General features: G+C 42.9%; 1 protein-coding gene across 2 annotated transcripts in view; it reads left to right on the forward strand.

Moving 5' to 3' along the window:
- LOC137283530 (cyclin-dependent kinase-like 2) overlaps window positions 1–19946 on the forward strand; it is a 566496-nt gene that overhangs the window by 482793 nt on the left and 63757 nt on the right. For both annotated transcript variants that reach the window (XM_067815087.1, XM_067815088.1), the window contains one exon: window positions 1317–1491. In XM_067815087.1, the coding sequence (XP_067671188.1) occupies window positions 1317–1491 (175 nt within the window). The remainder of the gene's footprint in view (window positions 1–1316; window positions 1492–19946) is intronic.

A 19946-nucleotide genomic window follows, 5' to 3' on the forward strand; every position in this document is an offset into this window, starting at 1 on the left:
GTGTTTATTTTCCTTTTGATTGCATTATAATACTGTAAATCATGAAATTTTTGCGAGCACGATATTTTTGCGAAAATTGTGAATGACTTGAGCTCGCAAAATATCATGATGCAGTTTGTTGGTAGAATACAACAACTAATAATCAACAAGCAACGTGTCCTATCATCGATTTATTATTTACCAGTTCATTATAATAATAACAGATCTAGATAATACATCAATTAAGCAATGACAACATCGTGAAGACAGATTAATTACTGGCATTCCTTGTACTCACATGTCACATGTTCAGCAATTTTTGAACAAAAGTCACTCAGTTAGTACGTCTGATAGTCCAGACAGGCGCCAACCACGCAACACTCATTCTTTGTTCTTAGATACTGTTTGAATTGCTGAGACCATCCAGCGGGCGTGGACAGGTTTCATGACACTGATCCGGAGATCAACGGGTCAGGTAAACCTAACGGCTGGCGCTTAGTAACAGTAACAAACTTCAACATGATTGTGAAGTGTATGTCTGTTTAAAATTTGACACATTATTTATACCTTGCTTTTGAGTCCACTAATTTAATAGAGTCATGCCATTTAATTTAATCCCTTTGAACTGTTTTAAGCTTATCTGGCTTATACAGAGTGTTGTTTTTAGGAAAACATCACTGATTGCATACACGCGGAAGTACTCCACTGAACTGAGTTCAAGATTAGTGGCAAACTTTAATATGTGATTGGATTTACTTCAGTTAGAACTTTTAGATGCAAGTAAACTTTGAAACTGTCAAACTAAACTAAAAATGTTTTGAGAATTAAGCAAGTCGCAAAAATATCATGACGCAAAAAAGTCTGTTGGTCGCCACTCGCAAAAATATCGTGATGCAAATATTTCGTGATTTACAGTATATACTTGTTGTGGGTCTATAATTAATAATGAAAATGGGTATAAATGTTACTCTGTGATAGTTTATTTTGAGGAAATAATGATAATTGCACCTTTCCATATTTCCAAATATCTTTCTAGTTTAATAACTAGCCACAGATTCCAGCTTTGAGAGATAAAGTTTGATGTTTAATAGATTGTCCTTAATAAGTATTTGGTTTAGTAGATGACTTGTGTCTCAGTTCAAACTAGATGACATGTTTTTATGCCTTTTCTGCAACAGACAGGTAAATATATGGCATGTGACACAGTCATGTGTGTGTGTATCTATTGAATTGACAAATGAGTGCAGGTAATGTAAGATACGAGTATAAGAACACCACTTTATTATGCCACCAAAGTGTTTTCATACTGTTTTGTCACAAGGTTGTTTATATTCCAGTTACACAAAAAGGTTTTGGAAAAGCATGGTAAACCTGATGATGTGATGCCTGGCATTAAGAATGTTCGAGAGCCTTTACCATCATTCCCTCTGTCTGGCATGTACAACAAGGCTGGAGGAAAAGTCCGTCTCACTTTTAAACTTGAACAAGATCAGTTATGGATAGGAACCAAAGGTAAGTTACCGCAATTGTTGTGCTTAAAGCATATTGATGAAAGATCAGATATTGTTATAACAATATAGGAAGACCTCTCAGCTGTCTCCACAAACCTTACAAGTTATACCTTTGATTAATGCATGTATAATAATTGAAATGTCGACATAATAATCTCAAACAATATAGCACAAGCGCCTGGCATCCACTGTTAAATGGATTAATACCAGTGAAGTACATCTTCTTCAAGTTCATGGCCTTTGAGAAAATGTGATCTCCACAAGGTCCCCATGAAGATTGCTTGGAATGTCTTCAATCGCAATATTCCTTTGTCTCCCAATATGACAGCATTTGAGAAATATGTGATGGCAATAAGGAAAGGTCAAAAGAAGAAAATACCCAAGAAGCGTCCTTTTGCTCCAGCATGTGAGGGAAAGAATAAAGAAGCATAAATCCATCAAATATATTGGTACTCTAAAGCCATTTTAGACCTTAGTAAATTTAGTAAAGGTGTTAGGGACTGATTGATTGTGATTGCAGAGACAAATGAACATCTAATGCACTCTGTGGTACAGAGGTTGCTTCATTCCCACAATTTACACTCAAGAGCTTTAACGAACTACTACTTAGACTCTAAGACACCAACTGTGTCTTACTGTATCACCTGATATGAAAAACATGTTATATTCACAACAGCAAACTTGTCGTTTATTCAATGGCTAGTAAGAAGAAACATTGGCGGTTTTCAAGTCAGGAGGTGATAGGAAGGTCCAGAGAGCCTTGACTTCAGTTTCCTCTGAGACTCCACCAAAGCAAGCCTTGTCAGTTGGGTCCTCACAGGTAACAGGCCATGTGGGGCCTACAGAATAAATTCAGGGGTGTTCATCTGTGTCAGGACAACCGCGAGTAAGTTTAGTTTTACGCAGCACTCAGCAATGTTAAAACTATATGGTGGCAGTCTGGGAATAATAGAGTCTGGACCAGAGAATCCAGTGATTAACAATATAGCATAGATCTGCGCAATTGGGAACCGATGACATGTGAGTCTGACCACCTGATCCTGTTAGTCACCTCTTAGGACAAACATGGGTGGCTGAAGGTCTATTCTACCTCGGGACCTTCACAGGTGTCAGGACAACAAGAACAAACCAAAGACTCTATCCAAAGGAAATGTTTTCATCTATTGAAGTTACATATTTCCTTCTTTTTCGAACATTTTTAAGTTAAATGCACATCATAATTTATGGCTGTTTTTGTTAATATATTAGCACTGAATACAGCAAGAAACACACCCTCTGAGAACATGTGAATATGTGGATATCATGCACACACCTCTCGTGAAATCGAACATGCATGAATTGTCACCGCCATTAGTGGGTATAAGACTCACAGTTGGGTCTATCACTCTTTGTTCAACAATGACACGTATAACTCAAATTGAAAGAAACCAGGCTAATGGATGTTTGGAGGCTGGAGTGCTTGTCCAAAATGTTGCCTGTCATGTTGATGTAAACATAACCATTATTTACTGACTCCAGCATCAATAACACTACACAGAACAGAGATGACCTTCCTCGGAGTGGTTGTCTCTGGGTCACGACCTCTCGACAAAATCGGCACATTTCCAGTCAATACCAGATACATACTTAACGTGTTTACCATGTGAAAACTTAATAAATAATGCCATTAGTCTTGGTAGCCAATGAAATGTGTTCTCAGTTTTGTGTTTATCTGACCCTGTTTGTATTTCCTGTATTTAATATTGAAAATTACATACATGTTCTTTGAACTTGACTTGCATTACGCCCACGCGCCCACACACACACACAACCTCTGTCCTCTTCCCAAAACAAACTCTTCTGCTGAAGAGGCAATTGGACCCCAAATGTTTTACCCTCACATTTCCTCTTCTTCAGTTGCAGATCTTTCTGAAAGTCTGGTGTATATTTTATTTCATTCTATTTATGATGAAAATCTGCTGTACCTTTAGAAAAACGAAGGCCAATCAAACAGACAAATATATCTTTTCCCAAAAATGAAATTTATTATATTATTATTTATTAAATGACACTATTTCTGTGAAACTTTTGAAGTTAATTGTTGTGTCTGTGCTGTCGCTTGAACACAGTTTCCAAAGAAAACTCAACCAATACTGGGAACAATGCACCAAAGAAAAACTGGTTTCAAGTAAAATTAACGAACTAGAAAACACATATTTTTCCTTATCCTGATTCATGCTAATTGCTTATCTCCTCTTTGCTGGCAAAGGTAGTGGAAAACCTGATATCCCTTGAAGTTCCCTTCTAGAAAGAAGCGGACGTAAAATACACTGGCCAATGTGTAGTCTCCCTTTTCCCTAGGCCACATGACTGGCCATGCTTGTCACTCTCTCCTTATCGCCCGACGTGGGCAGCTGGAGGCACCTGAGGGTCCCAATACGGCGATAAGATCTTTCTTCATTTTAGTCTTTAAACTAAATTCTGCTCGTATACGGTATTTGGATTTGTATATGCAGTTATGTTATCAAATTTGTCATAATTATGTCACATTATGCATGTATTTCTTCACTTGAGACTTAGTCCCAATTGATGAAATCGTGTCTACTATGTAGATTGCGGCTGTCGGCAGCTGATCCTCATTTCAACTTGTCCGATATGCCATATGTTCTTCTAATAATCGTAAATTTTGCGTAGTATTGTCCGATTCAGAATTTACTGTCTATACATGGTCTGTTTACAGATGTGCTAGGGACAAGCAACGGCGGCTGGCATTAGTCATGTCTAAAACAAGTGATATAAATTTGTATAATTTGTTAACTAAGTTTGTTACTGAGATTCATTCCAGTGAAATGTCTGGTGTTTCTCCGGGGCTGTGTCTGGGGTCCAGTGTGTCGTCCCCTGTATCTCAGAAGAGGTCTTTCTCAGAAGCAGGGCCGCCTCAACCAAAGAAGTCTAGGTCATTGAAGACGAAATTATCTTCTTCGAAATCATCGCAGAAATCGTTTGGAGAAGAAATCGTCCCTCTACATAAACGACTTATCTTCTACAAACCACCATTGATTCTACATGTAGATATCAACCAACACAGTCATCGGATGACATCTAGATCTACCCCAATGGCATCTTCTACACCTCTCAACCTGGAGGAAAATCGTCAGACAATGCAGACCTCAACAGTAGACAACTTTACTGCTCAACTGTTACTACAAGTGACATTTAGAAGAGGAGAGACGACTGGACTCGTCATCATCATTGACTACAGCTTGGCATGAGCACTCACCTAGAGCGGCACTCACACTGGAGGATGAAGAGGACGTGTATGCACACACTCGAGGGAGATCGTCATCAGCATCCCCCTCTTCACGTCGCAGTTGAGAGAGAGATCCAACCACGCCGAGTGAGTGCACCTGCTTGGGTGAGTGCACTCACAGGTCTACTCGTCAGTGAAGAGGATCCTCATCAGTCTCCCTAGGAGTGAGGAGTCACGCTGGCATGAGTGCACTCGCACCAATGAGGATTCCAGTTGCGTGAGTGCACTTGCGGGTTCACTCGTCAACGCAGAAGGTCTTCGTCACCCTCCCCAGTTCATCGAAGGTGCTGTCAACATCCCTTTAGCCATGGACTGTTATGGAATGTTTCACTCAGGAGGCATGAAGATCGACATTATCAAGCGCCGTTATCAGAGGAAGCCATATTTTTGGACTTTGAAGTTACATCATGGATCACGAATGGACTTGACTTAGCTTCACCATCCAAGGACTCCAATGAACCTAATACTTACATGATAAAGGATGGCGACATTGATGCACTTACGTTCTTGCCATTACCTCTGATATCTACCATTCCTGAGATGTTATCTACAGCCTTTAAGGCGGCAACCAAGTTTCAACATCATGTACCGTCATTCAACGTTCGTCACTTCCCTCTTCATCGTATGGAGCCCTTCGTCAGAGCACCGGGCGTCGATAAAGCCTCATCTAGTGTGGGACTGAATCTACTTCGTCGACAAGATTAATGAAGTAGCAAGGATGTACACCCAAAACTCCAGAGAAGTCATGGTGATCAAGTCCATCGACACCTCGACAACGGTGCTCAATCAGACAAGTCAGTGTTACACAAACAAGTCCAAGTTCTCCAGAGTCCAGGGAAAAGAGGTAAACATTGAAGATTAGGGTCTGAAAAACTGGAGTCTCCTACCTTCAGCCATTCCCATACAACTGTCTAAAGTGGGTGGACGTCTCAATTGGGGAATTCTCAACGATGAATATGTCACCAAGATTCTTCGAGATGACTACAAGATACCACTGCAAACTACACCTCCATCACAAGAGATGATGGTAAAGAATTCTAACACATCTACCTTGAAGACAGTCTGTCTACATCAGCTTCAAGCGGCGGAAGTTTTTTCGCTCGCTTTACTCATCTAGACACGTACTCGCCAAACAGCAGGGTTACGGACAAGCCTGAGTGCTAGAAAAAGTATCACTGATTGATCATTTGACTGCTACACCGGTGATGTCACGTTTACAACCTGATTGGTCCCAGAGAGACAACGCCCTGCTGGTGACATCACGTCTTCAATCTGATTGGTCCCCGAGAGACAATGCCCTGCCGCTGATGTCATGTCTTCAATCTGATTGGTACCTGAGAGACAACGCCCTGCACAGAATGTGATGTTATTGACCCAGTGTCAGGAAGTCGTCTATGTTAAACTTTCACACTTGCAGTGATGGAAAGATGTCGATTACACACTAGATTAGCAATCTACAGCGTCATTTGATTCTTCAGACGGCATAGAGGTCTTCTAACAGCAGATCCAGCGTTGCCTATCAGGAGATCTGCAGCAATGAATGACAGTTTCTGAAGGGACAGGCAGCCAGCTATAAATAGACTCCCTTTGCATGTCAACTCGCTCATAATGAGCAGGGTTGAGGATCTGAAGACGAAGAATGACGTATCTTCACGGCATACAAGCTCATCATGAGAGAAGTCTACTCAGTCACAGATGGACTTCACGATCAGTCTACTAACTCAGATGACTTGCGATTTTCTTGGATTGGATTCATCACTGCATTGAAATATAACGCTGTCCCAGAGGTTCGGTGGGTCAAAGTTCAAGCCGATGTCAGAACAAGTTCTGCCCTCTCGTTCTGTTCACGTCAGCTCAGGACATGACCAGACGAAGACGCCTACAGCTAAGTCTATGACCGCCTACAGTGTTGGATCTAGGATTTGACCAAAGTGGATCAAAGTGGCCCACTGTTTTAAAATCAGTGGGCCACTCATGTATTGACAGTGGGCCACTGTTTTGTGAGTCCTTCCTAACTGTTATGATCTTATAAAGACAATAAACAATATCATATTTTTTTAAATGTCTTCTTATTAACTTCAATGATGTACAGCAATACTTGGAATGAAGACTAGATGAGACATCTCACCAATAACTCAGCTGTCTAAGACTTGAAGATTCTCCTGTCCACTTTCTTCTTCCACTTCTCCAAAGCTCGCACATAGTCAAACTCATCTACCTCCTTGCCCTCTAGTTTTATCAACATCAGTGTGTTCAGCCTCTCAGCACACAGTCTGTTTCTTGCAGGGTTGTGGATGTTGTTCTGGCAGCTGAAGCCACGCTCACAATCAGCTGTTTGCAAGGGCATTACAAGAGCAAGCCTAGCTAGGGTCAGGAGGTTTGGAAACATGGATTTGTGATGTGCACAAATCTCAGTCCAAAGTTTACTGAAATTGTTCCTTGCATACCTTTCCTTCAGAACAACTCTCTTCAAAATGTCCCACTCACACAGAGTTCATTGTTGGCCTTGCTAACATATTCTCCATTCCCTGTCCGATCAGAACCATAAAAGTCAGTCAGAATTTCTATTTCCTCCTTTCCATAGTTGACAAGATCCTCTTCAGACAGCATGCTTATACTCCTTAGTCCCTAACACTAAAAGCAGTAGAGACACTGACCGATTCTTTAGGAAACCTCTTTTCTCTGTCTTGGAGAGCATTCAAAAATTTGTCCCTGATTTCCTCTGATTTCTTTACTTGGTAATGATGTAACTTCTCTCCCTAGTAGTTAGCTATCACATTGTCATTTTCTTTTTTAAGAATCAGTTTATCTTTGATCAGTAGCTGATTGTGGCTTTTGCCAGTGAGTGCACTTTTCAAACATGACAGACATCCCTCAACTGCTGGTTGCACACATGAAACATCAAGATCTACTTTTTGGAATACCAAACTCAATTCAGTAAACCTGGGGATCACATCCATCATCACATGGAGCATGAAAATGAACTTGTAATCTGTGAGGTTGCCCAGTTGTTCCTCTTCCTTTGAGCTCTCCTTGTCAATCTTTTTGAAAATCTCACTAGAGACCTCCATGTCTTGTACACAGTGAAAAGTGCATTGTACATAGCAAACCACCTGATCTTGTGGACTTCCTTTACTTTTATTTGGGGGTCATCCAATAATTTCTGTACCTCCGCAAGTTCTGCAACTCTGCAGGCTGATTTCTTAAAATAATAAAAATAAGTCTTTGAGAGTTTTCTGAAACACTTTTCCAACATACTCCACTTCGTCAGCTGCCTTTGATGTGCACAAGTTAAGTCTGTGTGCCACACAATGAATTTACAACATGGGGACTATCATCCTACAGGAGTTTGGCCACTCCAGATTTCCTTCCAGTCATCACTGACGCTCCGTCTGTGCCAAGTGCAATGATGTCACTAATTTCAATTACTCTTGACTGCATAAATTCTTTCATGTGTTTGTAAATGACTTGTGCAGTTGCTCGTGAACCCTTTAGTTCGATGTTTCCAAGAAAAATAGTTTCTTGTTGCATGTTTTCAAACACCATTCTTCCATAGATAACATTAATGTCTGTACTCTCATCTGTCACAACAGACTTAAACACTGATGACCTAAGTTTCATGTCAATATCTTCTGTAATAACATCCACAAATGCATCCTGAAACTGATCAGCAGTTTCCCTTGAGGTATATGTTGCATTTTTACCAACACCTAATGACAAAATATCTTCACATCCTTGAAGTTTACACAATGATACAAGAGAAGGGTACTTGCAACTTGCAACACCTTCCTTGCACAGCCAATATGTGCAACACATTGTGGCAACGATACTTGCTGATTTTTGAGAAATTGCTGTTTCTGTCGCTTTAATAAAGTCAATTTTTAACTTACCTTACCATAGGTCTTATGCATATTACCTCAAGCTTCGCTAGAAGAGATCAGACAGTCGTTGATTCGCCATTCCCTAGATGGCTACCTCATGTAATCTACGAATGTAGTCACGGAAGTGACGTGATCTCCCCACTCGCGCAAGCGCGAACAATCCAAAAATCACTTTTACTTCTAACGTTCGTCTGTTTGAACTTTTTTTGGTTCGCTTAGTTTACCTACTTTGTGGTTCAATAAAGTTGTTCCTCACGGGTAGGTATGGTTTGTATCCCTTAGGTGTGCGTGTTAAGGTAAGTAATCATTTAACTGCACTTACTTTGCTACCTCGTGTTGTTTTTTTCTCTCACTTCGGGGTGGGTTCGCCCGCGTCGCGTGTGAGTGAGGCATGGCGTCCGTGGGGGTATTATATCTTGCTGGTTTTTCTTCCTCCATGTGGTTTCCATGTCGATTAGTATTTTTGCCCATGTTTCACTGCATTTATACATTTTTTCGTGCCACGTTGCGATGTATGCAGGTAGCCTTTCTGGTTGTTTGCCCTTCGCTGTCACGAGCTTACGGGCGTGCCTACTTTATAGTGGGGGTGCGTTGGTGCTGCATTTCTGGTGTAGGGGTGTTTTTTTCTACCTCCTAGCGTTGGTTTCCACGCATTGTTATGTCTTGTTTTGTTACAGTTAACTGTGTATGTCTCGCCAGTTTTACACTATCTGCTAGGGGCAGAAATCGGCGAAAGTTCCTCACCCTTGGTGCCCGGATTGTGCGTCTCTAGCCTGCTCTTTTGACGGACGCTGCCAGTACTGCGAGGCGTTATTGGTGGCGGATTTCAAGACTTTATTTCGGCTAAGAGGAAGCTTTTTGCACAGCAGTAGAGAAGGATGTCGTCTCCAGCGTCGTCGTTGGGATCTCTGCCGGACGACCCTGACTTACAACCGCCTTCAGCGACTGTGCCGACGCCTGGGATGGGGCGTTTGTCCGTGATGCCTGTATGTTTGTCCCCGGAACCACCTCGCCTGGATTACATCGTGGATCTGTTTTCATCCAGATGCCTTGTCTCATCCGGAAGTCCAGAGGTTCCTGCGCTCCCTGCTGACGCCCGGTGCTGCTGCGATGACAGCGTCTATCCCGACACCAGCACCTATGCCGACACCAGCGCCTATGCCTACGTCAACGCCTATCCCGACACCAGCGTTTATGTCTACACCATCGCCTGTACTTACGCCAACACCTATGCCTGCACCAGCGCCTATCCCGACATCAGCGCTTATCCCGTCACCAGCGTTTATGTCTACACCATCGCCTGTGCTTACGCCAGCGCTTATGTCAACGTCAGCGCCTATCCCGACGTCAGCGCTTATCCCGACGTCAGCGCTTATCCCGACACCGGACCCTGTGCCAGCGCCAGAGCCTGCGCCTTACCGTACACCCAGGGTGTTGCATACGTTGTCCAGGGAAGAGGTTTTGCACGACAGTTGGATGAAGGGCGTGCTCGGCACTTAGAGACCGAGCGCTCTCGTCGCAGATCACGCTCCAGGTTCCCTGGGAGTTGGCGATCCTGTACCCTCCACAGTAGTCTTTGTCGGCGCTCTCGGTCAAGCTCACGGTCCCTGCGTCGCTCTTTTGAATGAGGACTCTCGCTTTACTACCAGGTGAAGACGTTGCTTGCAATCCCAGTCCATATCACCTCGGCGCTCCTCCAGATCTCGGCGTTTGCGGTAGCCGGAACCATCTTGGATCCCGTCCAAGGAATCTGCTGCTCATGCATTGACTTCGTCTTCTACACTGTGGCATGATTCGAATTCCGTGTCCTGGGAGGACCTGGAGGAACAGGTTTTTTGCCCGGACTTCGACGAGGAGGTGACGGCGACGGTGATGGCACTTAACTACCCTTATCAGTTGTCTTCAAGTGGACTGCTGACAGTTTACCGGACTGCCCTTCGCCTTCGGTTGATTCCAGCAACCTTGCAGCAATTCATTTATCGCCGGAGCTACTCATCCCGCTGTTGTTAAATGCGGTCTTTGCGAAATTGTCATCTAATCCGAATTTCAAGCGTGTAAGTCCAGGAAGTCAGATTACAAGATACACAGCCTGGTTTTCGCGGACAGCGTGGCTGTCCTGGGTGAATCTCTGTAGCAGTTATTGGGCTCCTCGCAGCACTCTTACAGAGTGCAGGATTCTAAGCGGGTGGCCATGAAGACTGAACTCAAGCGGATGTTTAAGCCGTTGTCTGCGCTGGCGTCAGCTACATCGGCGGCGGCGATGGACTGGTCTGAAGACAACGCCTCGAGGATCAATCACCTTACCAGGTATTCCTATGCCGGTAGGCGGGAGACTGGGTGTCCTTTGGAGGGACTGGTCGCATCCTCGAAGATCCTTACGTTACAGATTGTCTACATAAGCCTCAAGCGGAGAAAGTTTTCTTTCACTTGCTTTACTCATTTTGTCACGAAGATTCTTCGAGACAACAACTAAGTGCCACGTCTAACTACACCTCGTGATTACAAGAGAGGACGGCATTTATCTTCGGGGAAAAATTGCCAACACATCTACCTGGAAAGCTATTGTCTACTTCAGTTTCAAGCGGCGGAACAGTTTTCGTGCGCTTTACTCATTTATACACGTGCTCGCCAAACAGCATGGTTACGGTCAAGCCTACAGGCTAGCAGGGAAACACAGTTTACAAGATTTCATGATGATCAGTTATGTGCTACACCGGTGATGTCACATCTACATTTTGATTGGTCCCCGAGAGACAACGCCCGCAAAGGATCCCAGGGTCATTACATCTACTATCTGATTGGTCATCGAGGGTCAATGTTTGCGTAGGAACTTACATATTAGAGCCGTCATTCAACAACCATCTTTAGGTAGACACGTCTCTCCAAGGATTGAGTGCCTGTCTAGTCAAGGAGGTTGCAGCAGGATTCTGGAAGAGTAGAGTTCTATCTCTTCACATCATCCAGTTGAAGATGAAAGCGTTGATGCATGTCTATCATTGGTTGACAGCACCGAGAGACAAGCTACTGATGATCCTTACGGACAACTCTATGGTAGCCTTCTAGGTAATCAAGGGTCAATGAGGCCTCGACTTCTACTACACTTCTTGTCGTTTCTACCCTTCGACGTGGTCGAGTCTGATCCTCCAAATAGAAGTATCTCTCATACCAGGAGCCTGCATCTTCATGGCAGACACCTTATCTCGCCCCCTACGTATATCACCAACAGAGAATACTGTGTGTCGAGACACTTTCAAATAATCAGCTTCTAGAGTGGGACCAATTGTTGTACCATCCTCACAATCGGACACTGCACCTGCACCGCTGCAATTTCATCTTTGTGCCTGGACCATCTGTGAAAGTCTTGAGGGCCAAGGGGTACTCATCTCAAGTGGCGAAGTTAATCGCCCGGGAGCACAGGATTTCCACTCAGTGGACCTGCAGGCGTGGACGATCGATGTGATGTCCCTGTCGTGGGAAGGTCTGGACGCTTACTCGTTTCCACCATCGGCCCTTCTCTCAGAAGTGGTCACCAAGGTCAAGCAGACTCAGAACCTGCGACTGCCTTTGGTCGCGCCTTGGTGGCCAGCCAGGTCATGGTTCCCCAACCTGCGTCGTCTCACCAGCAGAGAGTCGTACCAGCTTCCAGATTAGTTACGTCTGCTTCGACATCCGCACAGTCGGCAGCTTCATCTGGACCCACTGAGATTTCATCTTCATGGTTGGGTCATCTGCAGAAGGCATTGAGAGTTAAGGGCTAGTGAGTGGCAAGCGTCCAAGTTTGTGTGCATCGTATGTCCGCAAGGTCCTAATATGACGACAAGTGACGCTCATTTGAGAGTTTTTGTGTTCAAGACCGCAAGATCCTATGACAGCTTCTCCACAGTTTTTAGCGAACTTCCTCCTGTTCCTGCATAACTGCAAGCATCTTAGAGGCAGTACTTTGGGGACTTATCTGTCGGCTTTGAACTCCTTCTTGGCGATTAAAGCGGATAAACAGATTTCCAAGAAACCACAGCTTATTGCGCTACTCAAGCCTTTCAAATTGGAGGACCAGAAAGTTAAGCTTCATCCTCCAGCTTGGGACCTCAACATCGTCCTACAACATCTTAGAGGACCTCCGTATGACCCTTTAGAGGAAGCCTCCTTCATGTATTTCGTCTAAAAGACGGTCTTCCTTCTAGCGTTGGCTACAGTTAGTGAAATTCATGCCCTGGACGTCACACATGTTCGCTTTGAGCAGTCAAGGCATGGACAAGCCTCCTTGGGTCTCCTGTGGGATTTTGTGGCCAAGAATCAGCTTCCTGGACAGCCAGACAGGCGGTTCTCCATTCCTCCTGCATTTTCAGTCTTGGGACAACATGCCTTAGAGGAGGTGCTGCTGTGTCTCGTTCGAGCCCTCAGATGTTACATCCGGAAGTTGGCTTCTAAGAGACGTTCCCGTAAAAGAATGTTCATCCCACTTTCGACTACCTGCAAGGGGAGGTGAACAGGAACACAGTCGACTTATGGCTTCGATCTACGATCCTAACAGCTTTTGATGCCAAGCATCTACCTCATCCGGTGGCGAACAACCCACACAAGATCAGAGCGTTGGCATCTACCTTGGCCCTCCATAGTAATTGCACAGTGCCACAAACTATGGAAGGCTGCTTTTGGAAGTGGTCTACTGTCTTCGCTTCCCACTACCTGGGGGACTTGGCAGGTGATTACATGGAGGGACTACAGTCCGTTGGTGGTTGCCCAGCAACTTACCCGGCCGGCCGCCCTTTAGGTAATAACACTGTTTCTTACCGTTGGTCTTAAGATTAACCTCACCTTCAGGGTGCGTCGGTTTTTTCTTTGGAGTTCCCTAGGGTTACTCTTTGTCCTGCTTCCAGGTTTGTCCTGTGACTGTTGACATGGGTCTCCCAGGTTCTCCTAATGCATGTGCACTGGTTGCTGAGGGATGGTCCTCTGGAGTCCACACCACCATCCATCTGTCGAAGCCATATGCATAAGACCTATGGTAAGGTAAGTTAAAAATTTATTAAAATCTAAATATTTTAGATATTTAAATACTTACCTTACCATAGGGTGGTGACTCCCTCCCAACGCTGGATGCTCCTCCCCACTCTGGACTCTTCTGACCTTCCTGTTGCCAGTAAAAGTGATTTTTGGATTGTTCGCGCTTGCGCGAGTGGGGAGATCACGTCACTTCCGTGACTACATTCGTAGATTACATGAGGTAGCCATCTAGGGAATGGCGAATCAACGACTGTCTGATCTCTTCTAGCGAAGCTTGAGGTAATATGCATAAGACCTATGGTATGGTAAGGTAAGTATTTAAATATCTAAAATATTTAGATTTTAATAATTTCGTTGAAGGAAGTTCTTTTTGGCAGTCTTATGATCAAGTAATTTCTCATGTCTAGTCAAAGTCGACGATCTATAATTCTTGCAAGATGTCGTCAGTGTATTACAAAAGTTACAGCTTTTACAAAGTTTGCAACTTATTATTCCACTTGCCTCATCATACTCAAGCCAATCATATTTCTTTAGCCACTTGTTCCGAAATTTGTGCTCAAATTTTCGTTTTCTGGCCTGTGGAAGATTTTCTTCGCAACTGTCACTTTCGTCAGAATTAACATTGAGTTCATCACTATCACGCACGTGGTCTCCATTATCGCGAATTTCTGCACTGGAAACATTTGAATTAACTTCACTAACATCTTGCGTTTTGTGAAAGAAGTCCGTGTTTCTTCTTTTTTTTTCTTACTTGACGACATGCCTTTATCAACGTGATAACATGACTCGAACTTGGAACGCTGCCGTTACTTCGCTCGACGATCTGGCCTCATTCGCCGTTTCCAAGAAAAGTGCGAGGTACAACGGATATTGGCGAACAATTACGATCATTTCTGTATGGGAACAATAAACCCGTCTTTCCGAGTTCCCAACATACACCGAAATGATTCCGAATGCTTAACATTAAATTTGACCAATGAAAAAATCACTTGGACATCACTGCGACATCCAGACGTGTCTGGGCCGCATGTTCTTGGAAAAGTGCTATTTATAGCTCGGTATTTCCAATTTAGGGAGCAATGGCAAGTAAAAGTTTTTAATTCATATAGTTTCGCTACGCGTTAGCAACGAATATATGCGTGAAAATAATAACTCGTGTGTACCATGTAGCGCACACATGAAATATCACTGCGTCATTTTTCTATTTTACTGCGTAATTACGCAAAAACGTGCTCTAGATGCAACACTGGGCCTTGGGCACTAAAAAGAGAAGCTACACATGCGTGAGCGTATTTTACGTCCGCTTCTTTCTAGAAGGGAACTTCAAGGGATTTCAGGTGTTCCACTACCTTCGCCAGGGAAGATGAGATAAGCAATTAGCATGAGTCAGGATAAGTACAAAATATCAATTTTATTCAGAAAATTACATTTTCTGGATAGAGCTGTGCCTGAAATTAAGATCATCAGGGAGTCCCATGTCTAAATGACAAAAGGAAATTTGGGGAAAATTGAAACTACAGTACAAGACAACAAAAGAAAAAGGTACTTCTCCAAATTGTTGATTCCCTTAAGGCAAAAATAAAAGTTTGATCGAAAGAAAGCAAAAATGGGTAAAGAAAAACAAATTCATTAAACAAAATACACTTTTTATAAATAAAGAAAAGCAATTCTACAGGCAAATTAAGACAAGTGGTGATGGTGGACATGATAAACAACCTCCCATGGATGCCAATGAAAGGTTCTGGAAACAGTTGTTGTTTATACCCGGCAGCTGTAACCGCACCATGGGTCAGTGATTATGACCATACAATGCATGAGGAAGTAACTAGGTAATTTGTCTGTTACATCTCACCAGATTGCTTGAAAAGTGACACTAAAAAGAGCAAATCTAAAACATACCCAAACTTCTTATGGATGTCCGCGTCAACTTTTTCCATCTTCCTGATGGAAACTCTTCCAACAAAGAGCCTCTTGGACCCGACGTTTTGAGCCCTCCCGACGTTTTGAGCCCTCACTCTTCTTCCTCAGTTTCAGTTCTGTCTGAAAATCCTGTTTAAATTCTGTTCAGTTCTATTTATGAAGAAATTTGTGATTACCTTTAGAGAAACAGAGGCCAGTTAAGCAACTAAACATGTCTTTTCTCCAAAATGAAAATGATTTACTTAATGAAATTATCTCTTTAAAACTTTCTGCAGTCTGTTCATTACATGATGTAAATGCTGTGTCTATGCTGCTGCTTGAACCTTGGAGGAACTTCACTCAGTTTCCAAAGACATGTAATGATACAACAAAAGACCAAAGAAAAACTGGTTTGTTGTAAAACTTGTGAAACTAGATGAAATATTTCCAGGATAGCGCTATGCCTGAAGTTAAGATCTTCAGGGAGTCCCATGTCAAAACGGCAAACTTTAAGGCAATTTGGAGAAAATTGAAATTACAGTACAAGACAATAAAAGAAAAGGTACTTCTCCAAATTGTTGATTCCCTTATACCAAAAATACAAGTTTGGACTGAAAAAATGAAAAAAATGGAAAAAGAAGAACTAATTCATCAAACAAAATAAACTCTTTAGACATAATGAGAAACAATTCTACAGGCAACTTAAAACAAATGATGATGGTGAGATGAAAGACCAAAAACAGCCTCCCATGGATGCCAGTCAAAGTTTCTAGAAACTGTTGTAGTGGGTACCTGGCGACTGTAACCAGGAGGCCACACCACGTATGCTCATAGCACAAACAATCAATAAGGCATTATTAAGTCCATTGATAAAGAACTTTTGGGCGAGAAAGGCCTAGAGAAATTTCTTATAGATTTCATGGTTGGAGATATCTTAAGTTCATCAGGGAGGGAATTCCATTTGACCAATGTCATATATTGATATGACTTGTAGCCAAATGATTAGAGGTTCCACTATGGTACACAGAGCAGATAAGCCAGTGATGACTGCAAAGTTCTAGTTGGCATGTACAGAGAGAGGAGCTCTTGAAGATACACAGGTGCAATGCTGTGAATGGACTGATAAGTAAGTGTAGGGATCCTAAAGCCAGGGACAAGAAACTCGAATGGCGACAAGGGATCTTGTCTTTGCTCATCAGGCAACTGCAGGAGTACCTTTGGAAGAAGCCGCTCCTTCAGAGGTGCAAGAGGTGGGAAGCACTGAAGATCATGTTTGGAATGACTGGAGTCTTCCATCCCCAACTGTTCCAGTGCAACTGTGCGTGGATGTCTACAACGGTCTTGTGAAAAAATGGGGGATTCTACAAGACGACTACATCCCACAGATACTACAGACAGGCTACAGAATTCAGCTGAGGGCTTCACACTGCTGACAAAGAGATCCGGTCATCATCAGCTTTGCAGAAGATGAAGCAGAGAAGCTAGCAAAAGCCATGAAGTCCTTACCAGAGAAAGGTGCAGTCGAGGAGACAGATCAGCCCCATCTCAGGGCCGGATTGTACTCCCAATTTTTCTGGTGCCAAATAAGAATTCAAAGGAAAAGTTCAGTTCATCTCCAACATGAGGAAATTCAACAAGGATGATTTCCTCAGACTTAAGCGATTCAAGATGGTCCACCTACCTCAACTCCAACATCTCATTATTAGGTTATCTCTCCAGCATACATCTTCAGGATGCTTATTTACACTTACGATACATCTAGAATCAAGAAAATGTATATTCTTCCACTTCAATGCTTCACTTGCAGTGGAACGCCCTGCCATTAGGAATAATGTCAGCCTCTTCGTTGTTTACTCAAGTAACCAAGTCCATTGTTACTTACTACATCATCAAGAGCTACACAGTGCCTATGACTTGCATAATTTGATTCAAGTTGGTCACGAAATGAGTCAACTCAGTCTACAACTGGACCTGACCACTAGACTGCTGATACAACTAGGATGACTTGTCAACCTACTAAAGTTGGATGTAAAACCAAAGCAGGATCTACAATTCCTGGGAATACAACTTCACACCACTGAATTGTCATCCCAGACCATTGCTGGGCTAAGATCCAAGCCATGGTATCTCAAGCACTACACTCTCATAGTTACTACTATGAACTTAGCAGTCTTCTTGGACTACAGTTAAGCCCATTACAACTGTTCCTGAATACTCACCTAGACAGCTTGGATCTGATAGGCCTACTGGACACGTTGAAGCCATACCTGTTATGATAGACTCATATGTCATATGACAGATCGAATGTTTGCGAGGAACCTATTTGACAGAGCTTGACTGCAGCATTCATCTGTACGTCGATGGATCGCTTCAGGGATGGGGTGCCCACCTCGACAACATAAAATTATAAGTCAGAAATTTCTTCTTCACATTAGTCAGTTGGAGATGAAAGCTGTAATCAACACCTTACTACACTATGTGTATTGAGGAACAAACTGCTCATGGTCCATATGGACAACTCCAAAGTAGTGTTCTACATAAACAGACAGGGATCAACTAGATCATTTAGTCTACTAAAGGTCTTCTTTCACCTGTGCAACATTGTTGGTGACTTGAACATCTACATAAAGGCATGTCACATTCTGGGAGCAAGGAATACCTTGGCAGATGCTCTATCTCATTCACTATAGCCATCTGTGACAGAACAGATGTTACACCCAGAAGCATTTCTCCTTGTCAGAGACTGGGATCTCCACACAGAAACCTGTTTGTGACAAGTTTCAACAAACAGTCACCATCATTCGTATCTCCAGTGCTGGATCCACTTGCATAGTCAACAGACACCTTCTGCATATCTTGAGGTGAGCATGTTTATGCATTTCCATCTCCAGTAGAGGACAAGGATGCAACTAACTTGGTTGAACCCTATTGGCCAGCTAGAGAATGGTTTCCCATACTCATAAAAGAACCCATAGAAGTTCACCACTAAAACCACCAGAATGGCAGAATCTTCTCGCCCATCCTCCCACCAAAGAAGCGCATTGGAATCCATTGTCATTCCAACTTCACTCCAACTTCACGTATGGACTATATCAAAGCTTGCTAAAAGAAGGAGGATATTCCGCCAGAGCAGCAAAGACTGTAACCTTTGCTCTACGCAGATCTGCTTGTACTCTGTATGACAACAAATGGAAGAGATTTGAGACATATGATGGATGGGTTTTACGGCATCAAAGGCCTCACATCCTCAAGTGGTGGAATGTTTATGTCATCTACGACAGACTAGACAACTGAAAGGTTCAACCTACTTGGCTGCTGTCACCTCAGTTATCACCATGAAAATTGGAATAAAACTGATCAAAGTGCCAAAACTACTAGCTGGTTGAAGTTGGAATACCAACAACAGAAATTTAAGGCACCAGCTTGGGATTTAAACGTCGTTTTGGAACATCTCACCAGTGATATATTTAGAGTGAAGATCCTTTGAATTATTAACACATAAAATGCTGTTTCTGCTTGCCCTAGCAACAGCAACAGGATGTCAGAAGTATATACATGTATTGGACTTTTTTCAGAAAAGATTTGACTAAAAACATCATGATATTGTACATCTATGACTTAGATGGGATTTTACTGCAAAGCTGCGAAGAATCAACTACCAGGTCAACCAGACAGACAATTCCACATCCTGGCATTATGTACAGTCCTTGGTCCACAGCATACACAGGACTTATTTTTGTGCTTTGTTAGAGCCTTAAAGTCACAGCTCTAAGTCTACACTCACTCTACATGGATATTGCTCCATAATGGAGGGATGCTTTTTGAAATCTGACACAGTGTTTGACAACCAGAGATACTGCCACTGGAGACATCACAGCCATTCACCAAATTAGGCCACTGGTTATAGCACAACTCTACCGGTTCCATAAAGGCAGTTAGTAAATCTTAACTTTTTATCATATGACTTGTGGAGACCAGTGCTCTAGGGAATAAATGGTTGAGAGTCCATGAGCACATCTAGAACAGGCTAGAGTGAGGTGTTATGACCCTGTACTTCTAAACAGAAGATACTCACAAATGAAGAAGGGTGGCAACTTGTCTTGATGGGAAGATCTTGATGTAAAGTTGCATTATATAGCTAGCAGGATGCTAGAAGCAGACTGATGTTGAAATAACAGGATAAAAATAGTGCCGTCATAGGTGCCATGGGGGAAAATACAGGACCTACTTTCAATAGTCAGAGAATCCAGGATGTGGCCTGACCCACCACTGATTCCATCAGATTCTGTTAGCACAGCAAGCATGAGTCCGGATAAGGAAAAATATGTAATTTTCTGAATAAACGTGATATTTTATCCTTATCCTGGCTCATGATGTCAAGCC

Source organism: Haliotis asinina, chromosome 5 (genome assembly GCF_037392515.1).
Source record: "Haliotis asinina isolate JCU_RB_2024 chromosome 5, JCU_Hal_asi_v2, whole genome shotgun sequence".
In the NCBI taxonomy this organism is placed as follows: domain Eukaryota; kingdom Metazoa; phylum Mollusca; class Gastropoda; order Lepetellida; family Haliotidae; genus Haliotis; species Haliotis asinina.